Genomic DNA, 23,748 nt, shown 5'->3' with positions numbered 1-23,748 from the left:
CACAGAGGTGTCTGCTCACTGCTGTAAGGGCAGTTCCTAGATCAGTGAGCAGACAGGCATGCATTTTGTAACATGAAACAGTCAACGGGCTCCCTTCTCTCATTCATTCATGTTTAAGTGATTTTCTCCAGATTGATTTTGAGCCGGTGCAGTGTGAGTATGTGGAATGCAGAGCAGCACAGGCTGTGGTGCAGTGGGAGTGGCAACACACGGTGGCTTTTGATGGGAATCAATCTGACTGCTGGGAGCTCTCCTTCTTGAGTAGATGGAAACCTGTTCCCAGATCCAGTAGATCAGTCATTTTTGTTAAAAATTATTCCTGTCAAAGAATCTGCTAAAACACCGTGAGGTATAAACTCGCTAACAGTTATGAACAGTATAAGACAGTTTATTTTGTGACTTAAGGGGGAAAAATGTATGGTGGAATCTTTTGAAAGTACACCTTGTTAACTGTGTGCCTAATAATGAATAAAGCATGAAAGAAAATTAAAAGCAGTAGGAGGGCAGGAAAGTAAATGATTGACTTGGACAATTGTAGGCCAGTCACAGTTTTGAATTATGGAGGAAATGCCATGGATTAAATGTGCATGTCTGAAATTATTTTAAGAACATTATCTAGTAATAAAAAAAGTAATAAAAAAAAGTACATTAAAAATATATGCCCATAGTGATCCTGTTAACAGAAACTTATAGAATTAGGACCAGATTTTTTCCAGTTTGACATTTTGTGTCTCCAAGGACTTTTCCATCTCCCTTTTTTTTTTCTTAATTACATTTTAAAAATTTGAGTAATATTTCAATAGTTTCATTGCTGACAGGAATAGCTAATAAGTCACTTTCAGTCCTTCAGAAAGAATCAAGTCAACTCTGTACTAAATACTCAAACTGTGAGTAGATCGGTAGTGTCCTTTAAAGCCTGTCAATTAATTACAGTAATGTAGTGCTGCAAAACAGATAATTTGCTATGATCTCAAGTATTAGGTGAAATATTGGCATACTTCTCCACAGAAATAGATTTAATTAAGTTAATGTATGTAATTGATTCAGTTATAGACAATTTTACCTACTAAAAAGCAGTTCTGTTAAAACCATGATGAGTAGAAAGGCTTAAATTTAAGCCAATGAGCTTTGATAGGGATCTAAGGGGACTCAGCTCCTTTAGAAGTAATTTTGTAGCCAAAATCAAAAAACTGGAGTTTTGGAGCATTTTTTGAAATGGAAATTAATAACAGCAACAGCAATGCACAAATCAGTGTAGTTTAAAAAGCTTTTGCAGTGATAAATAATCAGTGCTATTTTTTGGGAAATAAAATATAAATAAGATTTGTAACCTGTCTTGTCTCTTTTCTTCCTCTTTCATGCTGCGCATGAAACCTCTGTTTCTGCTGATAGATCAGTGTTAAGTTCCGCTAGAGTAGGTGCTAGCTCTGGGCTGTTGCTGTGCTGATAGGGCACAAGCACAGCCAGCAACACTTCAGAGAATGGATTGTGGGCAGCTGCTGAATTCCCAGTGAGGAGAACCTGCAAGAACCTGGAAAATGCTGGGTCTGGGTACCCAGAAGTGCAGCTGGACCAGGCTCACTGAGGACAGGGGTTTCCTTAGCATGTTAGAGGACTTTAATGTTCATCCCACAAAAGACTCCTGGTAAAGGAAGCCTTTGAAGGTTTTGAAAAAAGCTTCAAACTTGACCAAACTCTACACAAAATTAAAAGAAAGGTCTAGGTGTTGTTTTCATTCTCTCTGAGAATCTGTGGTGAGATTCTGTTGTCTTTCATTAGTGTGGTGTTGTGCCTGGGAATACAGGGAAGAAATCCATCTCCCTCTGCTTGTGGAATTATTTCTGCCAATAGACAAGAGACAATCTAGGGGGGGAAAATCTGTAATTCCTATGCAGTTTTTTTTCCCTCCTTATCCCTGGTGAAACTGGTGGCTGAAGGTTGTTACCTTTCCAAAACATTACATTATTTCTTCAGGAGCAGTGAAAGGTTGTGAATTGAAAATGTGAGAAATCAGAAGCTTCTTTGGGTTCATTCTAAGGAAACTTTCCAGCTGTTGTACAACAAGTCTTCCTTGTTGTCATAAATGAGTGGTTTTGCTAATGTTCACCTTTGCAGTTTTTCATTTACAAGAGAAGTACTTTGATACTAGGAGATAAGATAAATGAAATGCTGAAAAGCTCATGGAAATACATTCTTTATTCTGCCTGACATCAGAAGAGAAAGAAAACGAGTTATGCTTCAGCTGGAAGTAAGCCAGGGAACCTTCATTTAGAGGCAGTGGGAGAAATGTAAGGAGAGAGGAAGTGATGGAAAGAGGGAAAAAATGAAAAAGGTATGTTGGAGAAAGGCTGTGTAAAGAGCACTCAAGAGGTGGAGGCCCAGGAAATTTGTAATCTTACCTGTATGTTTTAAAGACACTGTATATCCTTAGTTCAAAGACGGTTTCTATTCAATATAAATAACCAGCCCACCAGCTCTGAAAGTGCTTCAGTCTTGAAGACCACTTGAGGTTCAAAGCACCGTTCTTAGCATGAAGTCTGTGAGGCAGTGATAATGCACTGGTTTGCCAAGGCACACGTTTGCTTATGGCTAAAATTAGAAAAAGCTACAACAACCAAATTCCTTTTTGACACTGCAAGTGTGCTAAGAGGGGCCAGTTTCTATTATTCACAGCTGACATATTCTCAGCATGAGAGAAATTGTTAAAAGTTAGAACAGTAAGAATGCTACATCATCATCATCATCATGTTTGCTACAACTCTTACATTCACAGCACAAAACCTGATTTTCTTACTTGTCTGGGCAAATGTATTATTTGAAATAAAGAATATATTTAGGTTGGCTTAAGTTTAAAGGGGCCCATCATTTTTGTTATCAAAGTGCTAAAGAGATTTGTCTGAGCAATCAAAGAGGTGTGTGTGTATATGAGAATTATGCCCAAAGAAAGGAGATTGTCAGGTCTGCATTAAACAGCTGTTATGCCTCTGCTGGAGATGAGCACAGTAGATCAGAGATGTCTGCTGGCTGTGGGCTGACATGAATTACGTAATGCTTTTCTACAAACATTTTTCTGTTAGGCAGTAATTTACCTTTAGATGGTAACTCCACTCTTGGTGGCATTTTCCCCCCTTTTTGTCCTAGTTGACTGGAAATATTGTTGAGTGCTTGCTTTCCTCTTATTCTGTCTTGCTCTTCTTCAGCCTAGGGAGCAACAGAAAAACTAATTCTGTGTGGTCTCAGTCTTGTTTAGGTTTGGCTAAGTAGGACAAGGCTTAGGGGTTCTTTCCTCTCCTGTATAGTTATGGGAAGCTTTTCTTTCCCTCCCTTAATACCAAACCCCATTATACTGCTCTCTGTGCTGTAACTACCAAAAGCTTCCCTCAACAATGACTGTCATGGTCACAGAGCAGATTAACAGGGATAAACGCTTCAAGAGTGCTGGTTGCTTATCTGCTAGGGCAAATCAGCACTCTGGTTCACACATCTTGAGCCAGGAAGATTGATTAAAAGCCCCACGTGGCCACAAGGCTGGAATGGGAGGTAAATGACTTTCAGGGTTCCCAGCTAGCAAGAGTCCTGGGAGAATATAAGACTTGGGAAGAAAACAAACCCAAATGAAAACAAACCCAAAGAAAGGTCCCTTTGATCTGGGTGCTGTCAGACATCTGTAGCACTTCTGTTTCTGGAAAATGAGTATGTCAATTTATAGTCTCTGGCTTTCACTGGAGTTCAAATCTGTTTTGCATATATATTAAAAACATAAATGCATTTTCTATACAGAAAGAAAATAATTTTTCTTTAATGGTGTCTCCCTTCCTGAGCTGCAAATGTCACCCAGAGTAGCTGTATTCACTCATTGCTCTGAACTGGAAGAAATGGTTTTTGCCGACTTACTTGTCAGACTGCAGTGTTAGGATCAAGGCCTTCTGAGATTCCTAATACATCAAGCTAGACTAGATCTTGTTCATATTTATTATAAGTCCTGTAAATACCTAACTGCTCCTTTGCTTATGGAGTCAGTAACTGTTTTCTCTCTCTCTCTCTCTGTTTTTAGAAGCAGAAACAGAAATCCTATTGGTCCAGGGAAGTATGGCTATGGGAAGGTGCCATACATTTTACCTTTACAGACTGACACCGGCCAGCAGCCCCAGAAGCTGCGGCGGCAGCGCCAATCGTCCAGGAGCCACCTGTTCCAGCAGAGCCCGAGCCTCCTGAGCCCCTACAGCCAGGCTGCTGCTCCCTCCCTGCAGCATGGCAACCTCTACCAAGAGCCAGGGGGGCCTCAGGCAGGACACCAAGTCCTGGGGCCCTCGGTTTATCAGTCCCCTTTGTTCCCTGTGTCTCAGAGCCTGTTCCACGGCGGTGACTCCAGCCCTCAGGCCCTGCAGGGCCAGCCCCAGCCCCAGAGGGCTGCAGCCATCGTGTGCATTGGTGCCTACAAGCAATACAAACTCTGCAACACAAATGTAAGTCTGCTTTTCCTGTGTTTCATATGTTGGACAGCTGTTGGTTTTCCCTAGTATGCAAAATGTTCACCTAATCATCAAGTTAAATTGAATTTTTTAAAAAAAATTAATGATTATTTTTGTGAACTTGTTTTAGAGTGTCTTGGGAATACTGAAAGTAGAGCCGTAATATTACATTTACCTAATACTGTACCTTCAAGGGCTTTAATCAGTCACTTCATCTACCAATATGTACAGTTCTAATTTGATGAAACCCAGGAGCATGAAGGAATTTGAGATAAGAATAGTAATTGAGAGAGGGACAAACATGGGCTGAACAATGTCAGAGAATGCAATAATGGTGGAAAATTTTAGTTGTAATTGTGGTGAAGGGACAAAGGGAATGAATTTACTGTAAATTTTCCACTCTCATTCAGTGTTGTGATGTTATTTTGGATTTTGTGTGATGAATGTGGATTTTAATGGTAATTCTTAAGTATGTGATTCACAGTGGTGAGGAGTGGAATGTGTTGGGTTTGCATGGCCAGGTTTTGGTAGAGGGGAGGGGTGGGGGGACTGCAGGTGTGGCTTCCATGAGAAGCTGCCAGAAGCTTCCCCCGTGTCTGACAGGGAAGTCAATGCCAGCCAGCTCTAGGATGGAGTCACTGCTGGCCAAGGCCATCAGGGATGGCAGTACCATCCCTGTAATATTGTACTTCTGAAGGGAAAAAGCTGTTGTGCAGGTGTGATGTAGCCAGAGGACAGCAGAGTGAGAATGTGTGAGAGGAACAGCCCTGCAGAGGCCAAGGTCAGTGGAGAAGGAGGGGCAGGAGGTGCTCCAGGCCCTGGAGCTGAGATTCCCCTGCAGCCTGTGGGGCAGCCCAGGGTGCAGCTGCCCTGGCCCTGCAGCCCATGGAGGGCCTTGGAGCAGGTGGTGCTCTGAGGAGGCTGTCACCCCGTGGAACGGCCGTGCTGGGGCAGGTCCTGGCAGGGACCTGCAGCTCCATGGACAGAGAGGGGCCCACACTGGAGCAGGTTTGGTGGCAGGACTTGTGACCCTGTGGGGACCCACACTGGAACAGTTAATGAAGAGCTGTAGCCCATGGAGGAGTTTGTGGAGAACTGTGTCACATGGGAGGGACCCTGTGCTGCAGCAGGGGAAGGACTCATCCTTGAGCAGCAGCAGAATCAACCTGTGCTGAGCTGACCATAACCCCATTTTGTCTCCCTACACCACTGAGGGGAAGAGGTAGAGCTGGGAAGAAGGGAGGGCTAGGGGGAGAGTGTTTTTAAGACTTGTTTTACTTCATGCTCTGATTTTGATTGGTAATAAATTCAGTTGATTTCCCCAAGTCAGGTTTGTTCTGCCCATGACAGTAATGGGTGTGTAATCTCTCCTGATCCTCATTCAACCCATTAACCCTTTGTTATATTTTCCATTCCCTGTTCAGTTGTGTCAGGGAGTGATAGAGTGGCTTTAGTGGGTACCTGTCACCCAGCCAGGGTGAAACCACCACAGTCACTGACAAGCCTAATGTTTTTCCATGAAAGAAGCTGAAAAATGGAGTTTGGATAGGCCATGTTAGGAAGGCTGTCTACTTCTCAGTCCTGTAAGATGAGGTTATCCCTTTGTGAGTGCTAGTCATGCTCTAAACAGCATTTAGAGACAGCTCCCAGTAGCCTGGACCACTCCAGTACTTTCTGTGGTGCTCTGTGCATTCTGTTTCAGATGATACTTTTACCAGCATTCAGTTCTATGTGCTTTGATTTTGACTTCTTTATTTATTGGAGTGAAAATCTGTTCTGTGTTAATTTTTTATTTAAAACTTAATCTGTTATTATTTTGTTCAGAATGTTTTTCTGGGTGTAGCTCCATGCTCCGGGCAGTCTCCCATTGTATGTGGGAGGCAATTGAGGTTTTGTTCTTTTTCCCCATCAGTGATTTTCATCCTGCTAAAATTTCCAGTTTCTGCCTGTGCCCTTTTAGTATTTCCCAAAGTATGTCTTCCTAATACGTTTTTCTTATTTGTCCTGCTAATCTAACTTAGTGTTGCAAAGATGAAGAAGTCTGTATTTGGACATTAGAAGCAGAATATTTAGGGGAGATCTGGATAAGTTGACATGACAGGCCATATTTTTTTGTATGGGTGAACATTTGATTCTTCTGCTTCCTAGAAATCCTGGTTTGTTTAGTGGAACATGCATATGGAATATGTAACAATGGAACACAGGATAACAAAAACACAACCTAAACAAATCAGATGAGTTCCTTTTTGCTTCTTAGTTATGACTCTTGCTTTATTTATGAATAAAGTCCATTGATTGAGACTGGAGCAGTTGATCGAAAAGACCTAATGTCAAGAAAGCTTTAGTGTATTTGTCTGGAATGGAAAACATGAACGGCTAATTTGAGCCTCTGAGAATAGTCTCTGGGACAAATTCCTCTTTCGAAAAACACTTTCTGTTTTTTGAAGGAAATGGGAAATGACCTTAGTGCATGGGCATTAATTTGGAAAGTTTTCTGAGCTAAATTTGCTCACTGTGTCCAAGCAATACACAAATGTCCCAGTCTTTATTTCATCCCTCACACATCAGTGCACGAAGTTGGACAGTATTCTGCCTGACTTAATGTGACAAAATTGTTTCCAGGAAAAGGTCTTTTAGGAGGGCAAGGGGTGAGAGATGAGGAAGTTAGAAATGAGATGGAAGAAAGAAGCAATCTGAGATTGCCAAGGTTTGGAGAAGGAAGGTTTGTAAGAAAGTGTTTGTTGAGAATGGCAAATGGGCTGGAGAGTAGAGGGCAGTGAAGTTATGAATTGGACAGTGGTTGATATGCAGGTCAGCATGGTGAGTGGTTTGGGCATTGGCAGATTTCTTTTGATAGAAGAGAGCAGGAGTGAAAGTATTTTTATGTTAGTTTTAGAATCTGCTGTTTAAACAGAAGAATTCAACAGATGAAGAGGAAACGTAGATAAGCACACTGCTACTGCCTCTTTGCCATTGTTGCTTGTATAAATACAGTTATAAAGAAATCTGTTATAAAGAAACTACAGGAGATTGAACAGCAAAGAGAAATTGTAGCTGAAGTAGCTTCTCCTAGGCATGGAACTCTACATAATGATATTCTTTATTTAGTAATGTTTCTGTTACCCTTGGAAAGGCTGTAATTGCTATTCAGAGTTATTTTTCTCCCTAGAATGTGGTAATTAATGTAATTATAAAAAAGAAGTTGCTAAGAACAGTTTTAGTATAAGGCCAGGATGAGAACAAAACAAGGCTGATAGTGTTTCACTTTGTTTGCTTGTTCTTCCTGATTAAATGCTTCTGCACGCGGGCTTTAATTTAATTTATCAGCAGCGACATGTACCAGTGGTCTTGCCAGCAAGCAGAGAACAGTATATTTTTATTTCTTTCTTTCCTTTGATTCTTCCTGCAGCATACCAAAACTGAAAATCTCATTTATTGGAAGTATTCTGTTAACCCTTATCCTGGTGTTTGGCCACTCCCTCTACAGTTTCTCCTGAGGGCAACTAATTAATAACAAATTAAGTTAATCTGCCTTGGTCCATTAGGTCATTTCCTCATTATTGTACATTTATTGTTTTTTCATTGATAGCTGAACTCATTTCACATGACTGACAGATTGATTCATTAAAGGTAAACTTGTGAGGTTTGGTTAGGGAGAGCCTGGGAAGTGCTTGTATTTGTTCAAGTGTTCCTGCAGGTCGTTAAACCTATTTTCTTATTATAGAAGTGGCTTCCCCTGTTCAGCACCTTGCATACAAGCTCACCTCAGAACACACAGCTGCCTGTCACCCTCTTTGGCAGGAAACAGGCAGCAAACATCTCTCCTTGCCTCACAAACAGCTCTGACTGATCTAACTGAAACCATAAGCCACCTGCAATACAACAGGATTCTTCCAATGTGGTCTCAATTCCTTCAGAAATAGGGAAGTGGTGAGTAAATCTCCCTTATTTCCCCCTGCATTAAAGGAGAAGGAATTATATGCATGTGTGGTTGAAGTAGAATTTGAATTCAACCTTTGTGTGGTTTGTCACCAGAACAAAGGAAGCAACTCAAATGGAACATTTGTTTACTGAGCACTTTCTGTAATTAATTGTCTCGAGCATTGCCAAGTCACTAGCTCTTCATGAGTGCCTGAATGTGTGAGAATATATTTGTAAACCAACTCCAGGCTGCAGGTCTCTTAGACACTGAACACAAGGAAGCTTTCAGGCTTCTGGATATTCCAGGTTGCTTAAGGGAGTTTCATGACAGTGGGCAAATGACTGATGCCAAAAATGGTGGCAAGCATCAGCCCTTTATTAGTTCCCAGTACAACTTTTTGTGCATTTTTTCTCAGATGCATAACACCTGTGTGCCCTTTTACTCTTTTGTGGTTGTTCAGCACCCGTCAGCATTCCAGGCTTCTTCTCCTTCAGTGCTGGTCACCTGCCTTACACAGCTGACCCCATTAGGGATGAGGCTCACCCAATCTGTTCTCTCACAGTTTCTGCGTGAAGTGATACTGAATTGATGTAAAATCTGAATTTTCATTAGCTATGGCTCGAGGTGTGAATTTTTGACCAAATTCATATGGGACTTTGGAACAGTCAAGGTAAAATGTATGAAAGAGTAACTCCTGAGGGCTCAGTGAAATATTTATGGATGAAGCTTTGCTGAGCAGGTCCAGTTCCATTCCCAGTTGCTAGTTTGCCACTGGTTCATGAGGGTTACTGTCATGTCTCCAGTTGCACTGTGTTGTTTTTCTCAGTGTTTTATGTAACTGGTGTTTAGCAAGAAGCCAGTTGTGTTGTGGAGCAGTGTCTAGATAGCATCAGAAGACAATGACTGCTTTTCCTTTCTTGGCCTGCCTCTCCAGCTATGCCTGCTATTAATCTGGTAGCACAGCTATGGAAAAGCTGCCTTTTGGTTCCGAGTGAGAGTCCTCTGTTGGATCTGTGCTCCTGTATGCAGAGCTTTTGAGAATGGCACCTGAGCAGGGAATGGGAAATACCTGAAAAGACAATTTTGGAAATGGAAAGAGGTTTTACAGTAGTAGAGATGAGGTGAGGTAAAAGACTCAAGATCAAGCCTCAGCTCTATCAAGATGGGACAAATTAGAATATTTGATTTCCAAAGAGTCTTATTGATGATACTGATGCTGAGTTACAACTGTGCCACTGAAAGGCTTTTTTTGGATGCAGAACCCTAATTAAATAGAATTACAATGTTCTGCAGGAATGTGTTGAGTCCATTGAACAGTGATATGATTTTCTGTCACCTAAGCATATAGGTAGGCATTGGCAGGGTCCTCTTGGACCATCCACCATCTCACTGGTGTTATGCCCAAGCAGTTTTGAAAATTTTCCACTCTATAGAAACTGAAACATTTCCAGTACTTCAAGTTTTAGCTAAGGTAGAAATGGAAATGTTTGATTTTGTATGGAATGGAAAATATAATTCCCAGACAGGCCTTTTCAGAATTGATATGGGGTGCTGCAAGTGTGCACTCTTTAATGTAGTTGGGATGCTCACACACTGAGGTGAAGACTAACAAAAGCCTATGTATTTCATGGATGAACTTTTTTTTTTAGACTGAAAAGCCCCTTGTTATTCCCAAGGAGTTACTGTAGGGTTTATTTATTCTCCTTTTGAGATTTGTATAGAGTAGGTGTTTGACATAAGTGGCAAAGTGGGGTTAAGATGACATATCTTTTCCTGAGGAAATTTAAACTTGACTTTATGTGAGGAATTTTCCATGCAAACACTGTGGGATTGTGTGTAGGTTTGGTAGTCTGACATTCTGTGGGTATATAGGAAACTTATTGAAAGCTTGCATTACTTTGGGCTGTACTGTCCTTGTTTTTGAATGTTTTGCTGTTTGCAGCAGAGGTGTGTAAATATTAATTCAGAATGATTTGTCACCAGTACAGGCTGAACTTACCAGAGGCTGGCACAGAGATATTGCTTGTAAAGGGCCTCATGTGGTTTGATCAGTTGTCATTTGTGTACAAAAGTCACAGGGACACATCTTTGATGAAGCTCTTGGACCACACTTGTTCCCTCTGTATCTCTGCGCTGTGGTTATGTGACATCCCCTTCAACATCTGAGAACCCTGTATTAGAAAGTATTTTGCATGATGACATTCTTATTAGAGCTTAAATAATTCCGGGAAACTGTTTGCCATAAGTCATCAGGAAGAGTATGTCAGGGTGACTTTTAAAGCTCTCTCCAAGGGTTTTATTGTGCAAGTGTGCTCTGTACTTGTGGCAGTAACACAGAGTTAGCTGTTTTACATAAACTCATTATTATTAGGTTAATTACTTACTAGTGTAGTAAAATGTTCATGATAAGTCCAAAATCACGCAATTCAGAAAACCTTGATGTCTAAAGGCTTGTTGGTTTTAATTGAAAATTGAGTTACTTGGTTTGATCAATAAATCTAAGCCACTTTAAGCATCTAGAAGTCCAGGAGTCATGCCCTGTTGTGACAAGAACTGTAAAAGCACAGACCAAAAGGAAAAGGTGCAGGTTAAAATTTGGCAATGTATACATGGCTATAGCCAGGTCAGGGAGGAGTGATCAGTGGGATCTGTAACATTCTTGTGGAGGAAATTTTTGACTTTATTCAAAGGCAGTGAGATATAAAGAAAATACAGTAGAACCTAGGATAAAATAAGCATTTTAAAGCCATAAACAAGAAATATTCCCCTGGAAAACAAAGGTTGAGAGTATCTATCAGTGATAAAAAAAATCTACTAAATGTGTTAGAGTTAGCCAGTTCAAACATTCAGTATTATTGATATGTTTGGGGTTTAGCTTGAACACTCTGAATTTTCCAGGGACTCTTGTCAGCTTCCCAATATGTATTTTCTTGATTTTTAATGCATAAGAGTACTTCAGAAGCTATGGTTAACAGTAGTACTTCAGTATTTTATGGTACTGCAGGAAGGATTGAGCTGCCTTTTTCTTCTGTGAGGTTTATTTTGAAGTTCTGAGCTTGTTGCATGGGTTTCCTGATGTAGCTGGAGAAGTCTGCCTCAAGTGGAGTGAATTTCTGTCTGTGAATAGCTGAAGATTCAGGCTCTCATTTTTGTGTGACAGCAGCGACATAAGAATGTTAAAAATTCATCTAAGTGCCTCAAAATCAAAATACAAATCAGTTGCCCAAAGCTCTTCTTTCCTAACTTCCTGGTGAACTTTGAATGGGAGGTTTCATGTAGCAGTTGGAATTGTCTGAGAAGTTACCTTGCTAATTCTTGGAATAAATGGAATACATGTGTCTTGGAGAAGAGGAAAGAGGAAAAAGATCCACAGTTATTCCATCACTTCATCAGTTATGAATAGCAGCATTAGCACTTAAAATCCTGTGGAGTGATTTGGAAACTTCATTGGGATGCTTGTTGAAATGGAATAGGGGTTTTTGTTCTGCAGTAAAATAGGACTCAGGGTGATTTAGGTTGCTTGGTTATCATTCAGATGTAACTTCTGTGCCAAGTTTTAAAGAGGAAGCTCATCAATGAAAATTGGGACTTCTGAGTTGTAACCAGATGGTTGCATTCCTGATACATCTGTAGTTTTGTTTAATAGTGCATTGTAAATTTGAGTAGTGTCATTTATCAATATCGTCAAGTGTTGTGGGAGAGATTTGAAAGCATTCCAGCTTGTCTTTGTTTCTTCTTGTCAATTCATATTGACAAACGTGTTTGTCTGAAATTCCGGTGTGGAATTTTTCAACACTCACATAATTTGAACAAGAAATGTGCTTTTTATTCATATGTCAGTTTAATTGTATCCAGGTTTTCAAAGCAGAGGAGGCTGCAGATGTCATGATTAATTTACAAAAAACTTTTTAATGCGGTTTTGATGAATATTTGTTAACTATTCCCATTAATTACAGGTATAAAAAACATGGTCTGTCAGATGTCAGTGTCTGCTTTGGCACATGAAAGGAGTAGCTTTTTCCTGGTATTTTTAAGAGATTAGTTCAGATATTGTTGATATCAGTGCATAAGTTTAAGACATTTTCAAGCCAGATAGCAGGAAAAGAACATACACTACATCAATACAGGAACTTGCAGTGAAACTACCACCAGTACATTCCCAGTCCTCTGTTGTACTGACCAAGGTGAGTAGAGGAAGAAGGAAGTGCAGGAGAAGATGCCAAAGTTAAGCTATAGATACTGAAAAAGCTGTCTGTTAGTAGTGCTGTCAAATTTTTAGTTTTAGTTTTGGGAAAGGGGGAGTGCTGGTTATTTTTTTGTTTTGTTTTATTTTGGTTTGGTTTTTTGTTTGGTTGGTGTTTGTTTGTTTTGGATTTTTTTGGTATCTAATTTTAGAGTTTTTAAGCAGGGCTTGGAAAGAGAAATTGCCAAAATTTGTGTAGAAAGTTAGGAAACATAAATGTCAAATTATGTCTAGCAAGCATGTGTTGCTTTGCCTAACCGCAGACTAGGGATGAAGTCCAAAGCCTCTCCCCCAGAAGTGATCTGAAAGAAGCCTGGCACTGCAAGCCCTGCAGTGGCCAGAGCAGGTAAACAAACCTTTGCATATGATACATTAAGAGCCATGTGCCTACAGAACAATGCAAACCCCAGAAATAATTGAAATTGTGGTGAGATTAAAAAATAACTACAAACCCCAAACCAGTCTGGTGTGCTCTGTCTCATGTGTTTCATCATTTGTGGTGTCTGTCCAGACCTAACATGGACGGCATATTGCACATGTAGAGACATACAAGTGTAATTAGTGAAACAGAGCTTCTTTCTAGTGATAAGTTGGTGGCTGTTTATCTTCAAACTCTTGACTTACATTGGTGGAAAAACCAATCCTGTGTTGGTTCGATCTGCCAAGCAGCGTTGGAGGCACTGGGTGATCTGTAGGGGGAAGAGGCCAAGGAAACATCCCCTGCCACATTCTGCAAACCAGCTTTGGCTTTTGGCTGCAGCATTCGGTAAGTTGCCAGCCAACCCACATACTGCTTTTCCTGATGGCTTTTTTGAGACCTCAGTTTGGGTCACTTTCTGAGGACAGTTTTTTTGGATGATGTGAGGCTTTAGTTTGAGCAGCAAAATGCCATTAGAAGGATAAAGTCAAACCTGCAGAGGTTTAGAGCTGTCAGAACTGGAGTTTTTTGAGCAATCCTCTGGTAATTCTTGTGTCAAGAAAACTATTTAATTACCTGATAATATAATTTTTTACCCCAGGGTCCCTGCATAGATCAAGTGCTTAGTTATGACTGATGCACTCAATGTTATTCTCCTTTTATTCAGCTTTTGGCTCCCTGCCTTAAAAATGCTCCTTGCAGAAGGTGACAAAAAAGGCTTCTCTAAGGACTAGTTGTTGATACTATTACTGCAGTGTTTGCTTTAAAATTCACAAAGCTGCTGTGTGACAGCAAGACCTCATATGTTGTAAGAAATGGAGCTGCCCTGTGGAAGAATGAGGTTTAAAAGAAGTGTTCCATAATTAGTGCTGCTTGTCAAGTAGTTTGAATTGAATTTTTTCCCCAGGTTTAGTATCATATTTATCACTTGGCAATAGTCAAAGCAAAATTTGCATTGCCAAAACTGTAATTATGATTTGGCAGCTCATCTGCAAAACAGGTCCAGAGGTTTTCAGTCAGACCCCCAAACCAGAAAGTACATAGTTCACAAATTGAGAAAGGATTGGATTAAGTAATTGCACCATAGGTGACTTTTTTCCTATCAAAACTGGTAGAGTAGCTGTTCCAGAAACTGCAGACTGTCCTTCATGTTCCTTATTCTGCATGTCCATTTATACCTACCAGGTTTTACAGTGAATGAGACAGAGATCATGTAAATAACCCTTCCAGCTAAACATTCCCCCGAGTGAGTCCATTCTGCACACTGAGTGAGTCAGAGGTCATATGGGGGAAATGGTATGCAATCCTGGAATTGAGAGCAGGACCTCACAGGCAGGAAGAGCCGAGTGATACAGTAATTGCATGGACAGTCTCTTCCAATTTGAGATTAAACATTCTTTTAAGGCCCTGTGACTTACTTTATAGTATTTAAACAAACAAAAAAAGCCTTCAAAAGCAGAATGCCATCATGAGATACACCAGCATTCACAGAACTCATCAGATCATTGCAGCTGAGGCACTGGCACAGGGAGTTTGCCCTCCTGAGTACCACAGGGCAGTGAAACGTTCCCTGGGGTGTGCTTGGGTCTTCCTCACCACAGGTGTTCCTGCCCTTTCTGCACAGACAGCCTGTCTGCTCCTTCCCTCTGCCTGGAGCTGTCCCACTGCATTTTCTCCTCAGTCACACTTCTCACTTCCTTAGTACCTTGTCTCATATTTTTCATCTTCTCTCCCCATCTCTTCTGCCTCCAGTCTCTCCTTTTTCTACTTAGTTCCCTGCTTCTCTGCAGTTTCTTCCAGTTTCACTTTCTTCTTATCAGTACCTTCTTCAGCTGACTTGCTCATCTCTTGAATGTCAGTCCCCAGATTTATCTGTTTTTCCAAACTATTCCATGTACTTTAGGAACAGGCTCAAGTGGTTATTAAGAGCAGCAGAGATAGGTTTTCATTTTCAGTCCTTGCCCTATTGCAGACCTCAGGAGCACTTTCCAATAACAGCTGGAAAGCTTCTCAGCCTCTTTGAGCCTCAGGTATGGAGCACACTTGTGAACAGATTGTTCCTCCAGGTTAGATGCAGAGCTTTAACAAGTTTTGATTGGAAGTGTACAAAGTATGTTATCAGCATTATTTTTAAAATTCTTGTGGCCTGACTATACTTGAGTGGATTTCCATAGAAAAAGCAGAGGGTGTATTCTTGACAAAAAACCCATTTTCCTGGCTGACATAATTTCACTCATTAAAATAGAATAGGCAGTTACATTAGGAAAAAAAAAGTCAGAACACTGGCAGCATGGGAAAAAATAAGACACTTTTTCCTTTTGTTTTCCTCCAGGCTCATTCTGGGATGAAATGCTTCAGTCAAAAAAAGAAAAAGTGACTATAACAGATAACAGGAGTGGAAAGTTTTAGTCTGAGAGGGTAAAGTTGGACAAACTCATCAGCAAGTGGACAGTGCTACCAGCTGCAGCTATATTAAACCATTCTAAAATAAGACAAATGTATCTGCCAGTTGGTTTGAAGTGCCTTTTTTCTTTTTCTTTGAAGTATATGACCTAGGAGGAAAGAATATATCACAGAAACAGTTTAAGTGTGTGTTGTATCAGAAACTCATTTTTGATGGAAACATGAACTCTAAAATCTGAATAATGCTGCAATTTCTGTTTCCAGACTGGGTTCCTGCAAGCTCAAAGTTGTTTTTAAGTTGCATTTACATTGCTCTAAAGGTGTTCACTTTTTGTGGAAAATAAATTGTTCCACATCCTAGATTTTACTTTTTTTCCTAACAAAAAGGAACAAAATAAATTGTCCCAACAGACTTATTTCAGATTCCCCCTGGTTGTAGTAACAGCTTACATTTGCCTGTATGTTTCTGTCTCATGTAGCACCACATTGACATTTCTGTTGTCTGGTCGTTACTTAGACTAGAGCTCGTTCTCTAAAAATATTGTGATTACTGCTGCAGTATGAATTTTTAATTAAAAAGTAGATTATCGTGGTAATACCAATCAGAAACTTCCTTAACCTTTTAGTCCTTCTGCCGGAACCATTCAGGTGGTGCCTCCTCCCACACAAAGAGCAGTCATTTAAATGGAATGCATGAAATTGAGTTTCCATTGAAGTTGATTGGGTTTTCATAGAGAAAACTGCTGGAGGATTACTCCTGCCCACTGCTGAAGCTGGTAGAATGAGAGTCACATAAAAACTGCTCCCCAGAAAGATGAGGCAGCTCCAAGAACAATACTCTATAAAAATGTAATAGAATACTGCTGGAAACCCTAGAGTAGATGTTTTAGCACAGTGGCATAATTTTCCACAAACTATGAGGACTAGATACATCAACTTTGCTTAAAGTCTGTAAACTTTACTAAAGATGGATCAAGCATGAGTTTGTCTCAGGATCTTTCATAGCTGATATTGGTGGTGCCTTTCAGAGAGGGTTTTGGAGTGGCTGATATTTCTAGTATAAAAAATAGTTGCTAGTATAGGAAAGCAACTATTCTTAGTACGTAAATCTCCTGACTTCTGAGAAGGACTAATAAAACATGTTCCATTTTGCAGGTGTATTTGAATAATGTAGACAGATGAGGCAGTACAAGATGATGGAGCTGAAAGCTTCCATGTTAAGGCATTCTTCATTTGAACCAGATTGTGTGAAATGGAAGTAGCTTTTCATTGATTTCCCATTAAATGAGGCAATAGCTTGCAGTTTAGGTACCCTGAGCACTGTGTAGTGTTTCTATAAACAGGTATTTAATTGGAGGGATTATTGTATCTGTGGGATTTTTTAATGCAGCATATTTATATAGAGAAATGATAGCAGTGCTGAGAGTGGGAACAGCAGCTGTACAAAGCACTTATGATTTCTGCTGCAAATGGCAAGCTTTTGATGCTTGCTTGGCAGCATGGAAGGATTATTCTGTTTAAACTCCAGTCTCCATACTGAAGTAGCTCTTTGCTCAGGGGCCTGGGTACTAAAAGAAATTTGGGACTGTAGAGTAGTAACTATATTTAAAAAAAACCCCAACTTTAAAAAGACCAGTCATCTGGTCTTTTGCTGGATCAAAAAAGACTAGCAACAGTCTTCAGTGTGCAGGTGTGAGTTGACATAGGCCTGACTTTCAGGATGTACTTGTGTATTGCTTTATAGCAGATAATGCTCTGTTCCAGCATGGTCTGTTTCCAGCATTTGCCTTCCATTTTCTAACTGCTCGACTTCCATCTCATAGAAACCAATTACTGCTTCTCAGAATTTTTTGGTTGGTTGGTTGCTTAGTTTTTTTTGGAATAGTATTTGTAAAATTTTAGCATTAAACATAACTGGAGTATTTTCTTGACACATTTTTGGTATTGCTGAGGAAATGTACTGTTAATTTTCCTATTATAGCTCCTTGATTAGCCCCTCCTAAGGTAGTAGTTCCAAACTTTTCCAGTTGTGCACATTAGATCATTGGAGATGCTTTGTGTGGGATGGATGAGTGACTAAGATTTTCTTTAAAACCAAAGCTGGACTTGAATCTTTTACAAGTTGCTGTAAATCTGAAATAAAATAAGTTATTTCAGTTTAATCAGATGAATCTGTCAGTGAGAATTTAAAAAGAAAAAAGCCACAAACCTGTGAAGTTAAGCAGAAATACTTCTTTTTCCATCTGTTTGGTTGAGCTTTCTTCCCCATTATTAGACAGACTGCATTTTCAGATGTAAAGTGCTACAGAATGGAAAAAACGTAAAACAGTAATAGATGCACTTGCCACATTATGCATTAATGCCTTATGTGTCTGATAGATTGCAGTTAATAAAGATCAGGTTTGGGTAGCACTTGAAAGACTTTTGTTAAATTCAGAGGACCTTCTTGTTGCAAAGCTGAAATATTAATGGAAAAAGGCATTCTCAAGTTGCAGGTGAGGGCAGCAGTTCCCTGGCCCATGGCAGTGGCAGGCACCCATGGCTCTGCCAGGGCCCATCTTCCTTGATCCAAACACCAGCTCATTGCTCCCTGCATGGGATCTGGGTAGAAGTACATTGATTTTGTATTGTGCACACACCTAAAGTCTTCACCAGCCCTTGAAAGGAGTGAGGGGGAACAGGAAGGCTGCAGTGCCCTGGAGCTGCCATGGGTTCTGCATGGCTTGGAGGCTGTGCTTAGTGGAGCACGCTGGAGTTTACAGGGACTGTCATTACTCTGCTTGTCTGCATTGCAGCAGACACGGAGGTGTAAATTCATGGCTTGAGGCAGCGCAGAGTCTGCCAGTACAGGTGCTCCTTCCTCATAAACTCTTGCAGATACCACTGCATTCCCAGATGGAAATTCTCATTGTATGTCAGGCCAGACATTTTCAGAGTACTGTCTGTGGCTGTGCACTGTAACCAGAGCTGGCTAGCACTATTTTTACTGCTGAGCTGGTCTTCACAAGCATTTTAAAGTTTCTTGCACATTTTGGTTTTTCAGGAGCATCAGTTCCCTTTGAATTGCATCTGGTATTTTGTGCCACAGATATCTAGACATATTTAATAGGCATTATATCCTTTTTTTTTTTTTGGTTGGCAGACGGTTGTCTTTACATTCTCTTACCATTTTATAAAACTAGAAGTTTTGGGGAAATAAATGTCTCTAGGATTTTAAATGGATCCTTTCTCTCTTTCAGTGTGTGTTCAGCTGGACAAAACTAGGTTGCCTTGATTTGAGGTACTACCTGTGGGGGAAGCATGGTCCTTGGCTATCGAAGAGAAACAGCTTAGCTGGAAAATTAACATTTGAAGGACCATGCATTCCACTCTCTTACTGGACTTGGAACTTCTGTAGGTTTCAGGAGAAACAAGACACCAGCAATTCAGAGCAGAAATTCAAAGTTCACTGCAGATGTGGTGGCTTGTTGTGTAAAGAGCTGGAATTTATAGACTATGCATATTGAAGGACACGATACATTTAAGAGTAAGCTCTGCAAAGGAAAGAACAATTTCCAGATTACTGTTTCAGAAACAAGTATTTAAATTATTTTTCTTTGGAGATGTGTTTTTCCTTTGGGATTCCAAAGGATGAATGGGATTCCATAGAACCACTACAAAAATGAAAAGAGTACAACTAGATTATTTGGACTTAATTGAGCATGTAGTATTGCACAGAGAGAAAATACTAATTATGAATTATGTCTGAACCTGGAGAATCAAGAAGGGATATGGGGCCTTGGAAAAAGCATTTGCTAGTTACTGTAGGTCATAAGAATGAAACATTGCCAGAAATCTTAGTCAATGTTTTAATTGCCTGTAGAGGTGGTTTCAGGACCACATCAGCCCTTTACACATTTCCAGAAGTGTTATCTCAGCACAGCTTTGCTAATGGCAGATGTGAGCCCACATCTGGCAGACTGATAATTTTCTGGTGTTTTGCCAGCACTTCTTTAATTAAACCAAGTGTCAAGGATTTGTTCAAAAGTGTGCTTTTCAAATGTTAACCAAAAGCTAAAAAGCTAGCATGGTGGTTTCTTTGTTTTATAGTCTTAACTGTACTAGCAGGTCATTCTAAGAAAACTCCAATGGTACATGCAAAGAGAATACTGTGTCTTGCACTACTTTCATACCTGCATATTTCAGAAGAAACTCAGGCATAAATAAAGCCACTGTTTGTGGCTTTAGTACAAAGTTTGTATCAGCAGCAGGCACAGTGCATTTCAAGAAGTTTGGCCTGAGGTCCGACAAGACAAAGAGATACTTCTAAAATTGACCCTTGAGTGCTGCTGCCTCATCAGGGCAGTGCTGTGCTGCTGCTGGTGATTTCCTCACGCTCTGAAGGCACAGCAAGAAAAGCTGAGGTGAAAACAGCTCAACAGTGCAAATGCAGCAGGGGCATCTCTGAGACACCTTACCCTGTGTGGAAATGCCAATATCCAGCACTTTGAAGGCACCTTGCTGAGTGCAGCCCCACATGCTAAATTTATGTCATTGTGTTGTCCTAGCAGCATAGATTTTAGATAGGAGAAAGATCATCTAAAAACATACAAAATTATGCATTCTAGATGCTGTATCTAATTTTACAGTGCGCAGCTGAAAGAACAATAATTAAAAATCTCTCTCCCAGCAGAGAGTATGTATTTCTAGATAATTTATATCTGCCTCTACACAAAGGAATCTGAGATTTATCTTAGTAGATGCAAAGTATATTTTTTGCTGCTTTGGCCTCCCCAGATCTGGTTTAAAAAGGGCTCCCTTAATAACTCCCTTAGTAATCACAGGACAAAGTTTTTGAGGGGAAAAAAATGAAATTCCAGATCTATCACTAACAAAACCCTGAATCAAAGTCAACATTTTGTTTACCAAAACACTGTTTTCAAGTCTCCAGCAGGCAGTGTGATTTTAATGCCTTGATGTCACTGAGGGGAAACCGAGGGAGAATCACACAGTAAGTTAAATATTACAGCAAAGTTCATTCCAAAAGTCTCTGGGAAATTTTTGGAAAGAGATCTTGGCTGTTTAAATCCTAGCAGTCTGGCTTAGCCAGAGAACATTCTTCACCTGCAGCCATGCCAATGTGCCTGCTGCTTCCAGTACACTGCCCTTGGCCGGCAGAGCTGTGGGCTGGTGCTGCAGCCCCAGGGCTGTGTCCTGGCTGTCCCAGTTCTCCTGTGGATGCTGGGAAGCACCAGCAGCCCCAGGGCTGTGTCCTGGCTGTCCCAGTTCTCCTGTGGATGCTGGGAAGCACGTGGTGAATCCTGGAAGGGATAACTGTTAGACACTGGAAATAGGAGCTGCCTTTGGGCTTGTCATCTTCTCGTCACAGATGCTTGTTGCTGTATTTTCGGAGTTTTAGTCTAGATATGACAGAAATAGTAATTAAATTGAAGTGTAAAAATGGCTTGTACTCTCAGGGAATAAATTAAACATGAGGATCTACAGGAGCCCCTATACTGAAGCTTCACTTTTTATTGTACAAGGTAATACTTTTTATTTTAGTGGTTTTCTGCCTACAAAAGTGCTAAGAAGCCAGAGAGGCCAAGAGACAGTGCCTGGCACTCTTAGGTCTTCTGAGAAAGGCTCAAGGATTTCATTTTCAGGGAGGCTGAACTGTAGGCAGCATAAAACTGTCACTGCATTCAGCTGTGCATTAACAATTTAGGTGGGGCTAGTAAATGGTGCATAGATGTTAACTAGGATATACATACAGTGTAATGTAACTCTTAAGCCTGGGTGATTCATGGACTATAGTAATTTTGCCTGCTTGTACTTCATAGCTAAAGAATATTTTAGAAGACATTAAAAATATAAATGAATATAATCTGTATCAAGAACAAAACAAAGTGTTTTGCAGATAAGATTGCTCAAATTTTTCCTCAAAATTTTATATTGTAATTAAATGTTGATGTATGAAATGAAGGAAGGGCAGCTGAGTTGGGGCTTCTAAAGTAGCAGGGATGTTCTGAGTTAGCCAGTTCTTCTGATTTTTGCTTGAGCCACACAGAGTTCAGTGTATTTGTCTGTCCTTGGTCCTGCTTTAAAGCACTGAGGTCTCTGTCTTGTGGGCAATAAGTTTAAAAACAGAATTTGTAGCTGTATGAAAAGGATCTTAGAAGGGATGGTGTCACTATTTGTTGGCAACAGCAGTGAATATTTTGATATTTTTACTCATACGTTGCCTGCAGTTGGTATGAGCAGGGTGTACAGGAAATTGTTTATGAGCCAGAAATACTGGTACACGAGAGCATGAGCTCAAGGGTCAGAAAAGGAAAAACAAGAAGCAACTAAGCTTCACAATAGGCTGGTAGAAAATGTGTGCCAAAAAAAAGGGAAAAGCATTCCAGAAAGAAACCCTTCAGGCTGCCTTCTTGGCTGGTACAAACTGATGTTTGTTCTGCTGTAATTTAGTGTAGTGACCTTAATTTATGCCAGCTCAGGTTCTGTCCCTTCACCTTTAGGATATGTGCAATAATTGGTTTCCATGAAAAATACATTTCCTTGCCTGGGATGGTGGTTGTGGTGAATAAGCGTTCTGCATTGCTGTGCCACACACAGAAGGAACTGTGCTTCAGCTGTGGGAATAGAGCTTTGCTTTCTACATTTGGCATGAGAAAGGCTTTTGGTCCCACCCTTCCAGTGTGGTGGTTCATGGTCCTATTTTCAGGGAAGGCTTTTTGTTTGTTTGTTTTTGGGTTTTGTGTTTTTGGTTTTTTTTTAATTTTTATTAGAGGGTTTGTTGAGGAAAGCAGTATTTGCATGTACTTGGAGATCTCAGAAGGGTGGGCGAAGCAGCACAGATGGTTGCTTGGCCAGAAACAGTGCTTATTCTAGAAGATTTGTTACCATGATTTTAGTAGAAGATAAAGTAGTCCATGAACCTTCCCCTGGGCATGTCTTTGGTACAGTTTATAGCTCACTTGAAAACTCTTGGCTGTGACATCTCTTTGATCCAGTTACGAGCATCTTCTTAGGGAGATGGTGGATACAAAGCAAGAACTCCTTTGGGACCTCTGATGTGCCTGACTTCCCCAGCAGACAACCAGTCTTTCCTACTATACAGGCATAAGAGAACTGACTTACAGTTGCAACAAGAGTTGTTCTTAGTGATTCTCTTCTGTTCCCTTTGAAAACGCAGTTATTTAGCCATGCTGTTTTCATATAATGTTATCTCTAGCTTTCCCTTGAAATCTGTCATCTAGAAAAAAATATTCTGCTGTTCTAGTCAAGTACTTAATGTGAATTCTACTGGTTTTGAATAGTATTTTTAGTAGTAATTTCTATTATCTAAAGGCTACGCAAAAAAATGCATCTGTGCCCAAAGCTTGTCTATTTTGTCCAGGCATAGAAATTGTTCTAATTAACCCCCTGCATTTGCTAGAGGCCTTTCTCCCCTTTGTATGTGCCCACACACAGAGTAAACTTCTGCTGGAACTGCAGTGAGGATTCAGGCAGAACAAAGTCATAAAATATTTAACTTGTATTTGCTTTTGGAATCTACTTCACATGCAAACAAGGCTGGTCTGCCAAAGGTGTGCATTGCAGGTGACCTAAGGAAGGATGCCACTTCCACCTGTAACACCTGCTCTGCCTCAATACCTGTGTGTGCACACGTGCTTGCACAGAAGCAGCTCTTTGTTTGCAAAACTCCTATAGCAACTCCTTAGTTTCAAGAGCTCAGGATCTGACTTGAAATGGAAAGTCATGCGGTGACTGTAATAGCAGCATGTAGAAATACAAAAGGAAAAGTGGAAATATGGTATAGAAGCATAGGATGAGAATAAGAAGCTGCTGTGGTCGACTTTTAATAAGTTATGGAAGCATGCACGTTGAGTGTTTCAACTCTGTTGAATGTGAGCCCAAAAAGTTAATAATGAAAAATGTGAAGCTGTTGTGAAAAGGAAGTAATTCTAATCTAATATTGAATTTATCTTGAAGTGTTGTGCTGTTGCTGAGGAAATGACAGCTCAATAGAACCTTTTTTTTTAAATAGAACTGTTGCTCCATTAACTTCACCAATTAATTTTCTTCAACAGGCACTTTTGATATTGTTACTTAACAGCACAGCTTGTTACCTGTTTTTAAGAGGTCTCCTGATGTTTATATCATTCATCTGGATTAGAATTTTGCATTGCCTTCACTAACCTTTTAAAGTTCATAAATAGGAAGGCAAAAATAACTTTGCTGTTGATTATAATGCTACTTTTTTTTTTATTTTTAATCTAAACAGATGTGTCCTGAAAGCAGCAGG

The 23,748-nt window shown here is 40.2% G+C and overlaps 1 protein-coding gene across 1 annotated transcript in view; it reads left to right on the top strand.

Moving 5' to 3' along the window:
• The window catches only part of THSD4 (thrombospondin type 1 domain containing 4), a 218,354-nt gene that overhangs the window by 28,042 nt on the left and 166,564 nt on the right, over positions 1-23,748 (top strand). Inside the window, exons 6-7 of the mRNA XM_031055908.1 lie at positions 4,055-4,466; positions 23,728-23,737. Of these exons, the coding sequence (XP_030911768.1) occupies positions 4,055-4,466; positions 23,728-23,737 (422 nt within the window). The remainder of the gene's footprint in view (positions 1-4,054; positions 4,467-23,727; positions 23,738-23,748) is intronic.

Source organism: Geospiza fortis, unplaced genomic scaffold (assembly GCF_000277835.1).
Source record: "Geospiza fortis unplaced genomic scaffold, GeoFor_1.0 scaffold171, whole genome shotgun sequence".
Classification (NCBI taxonomy): Eukaryota; Metazoa; Chordata; class Aves; order Passeriformes; family Thraupidae; genus Geospiza; species Geospiza fortis.
This window is presented reverse-complemented; position numbering and strand designations above follow the sequence as displayed.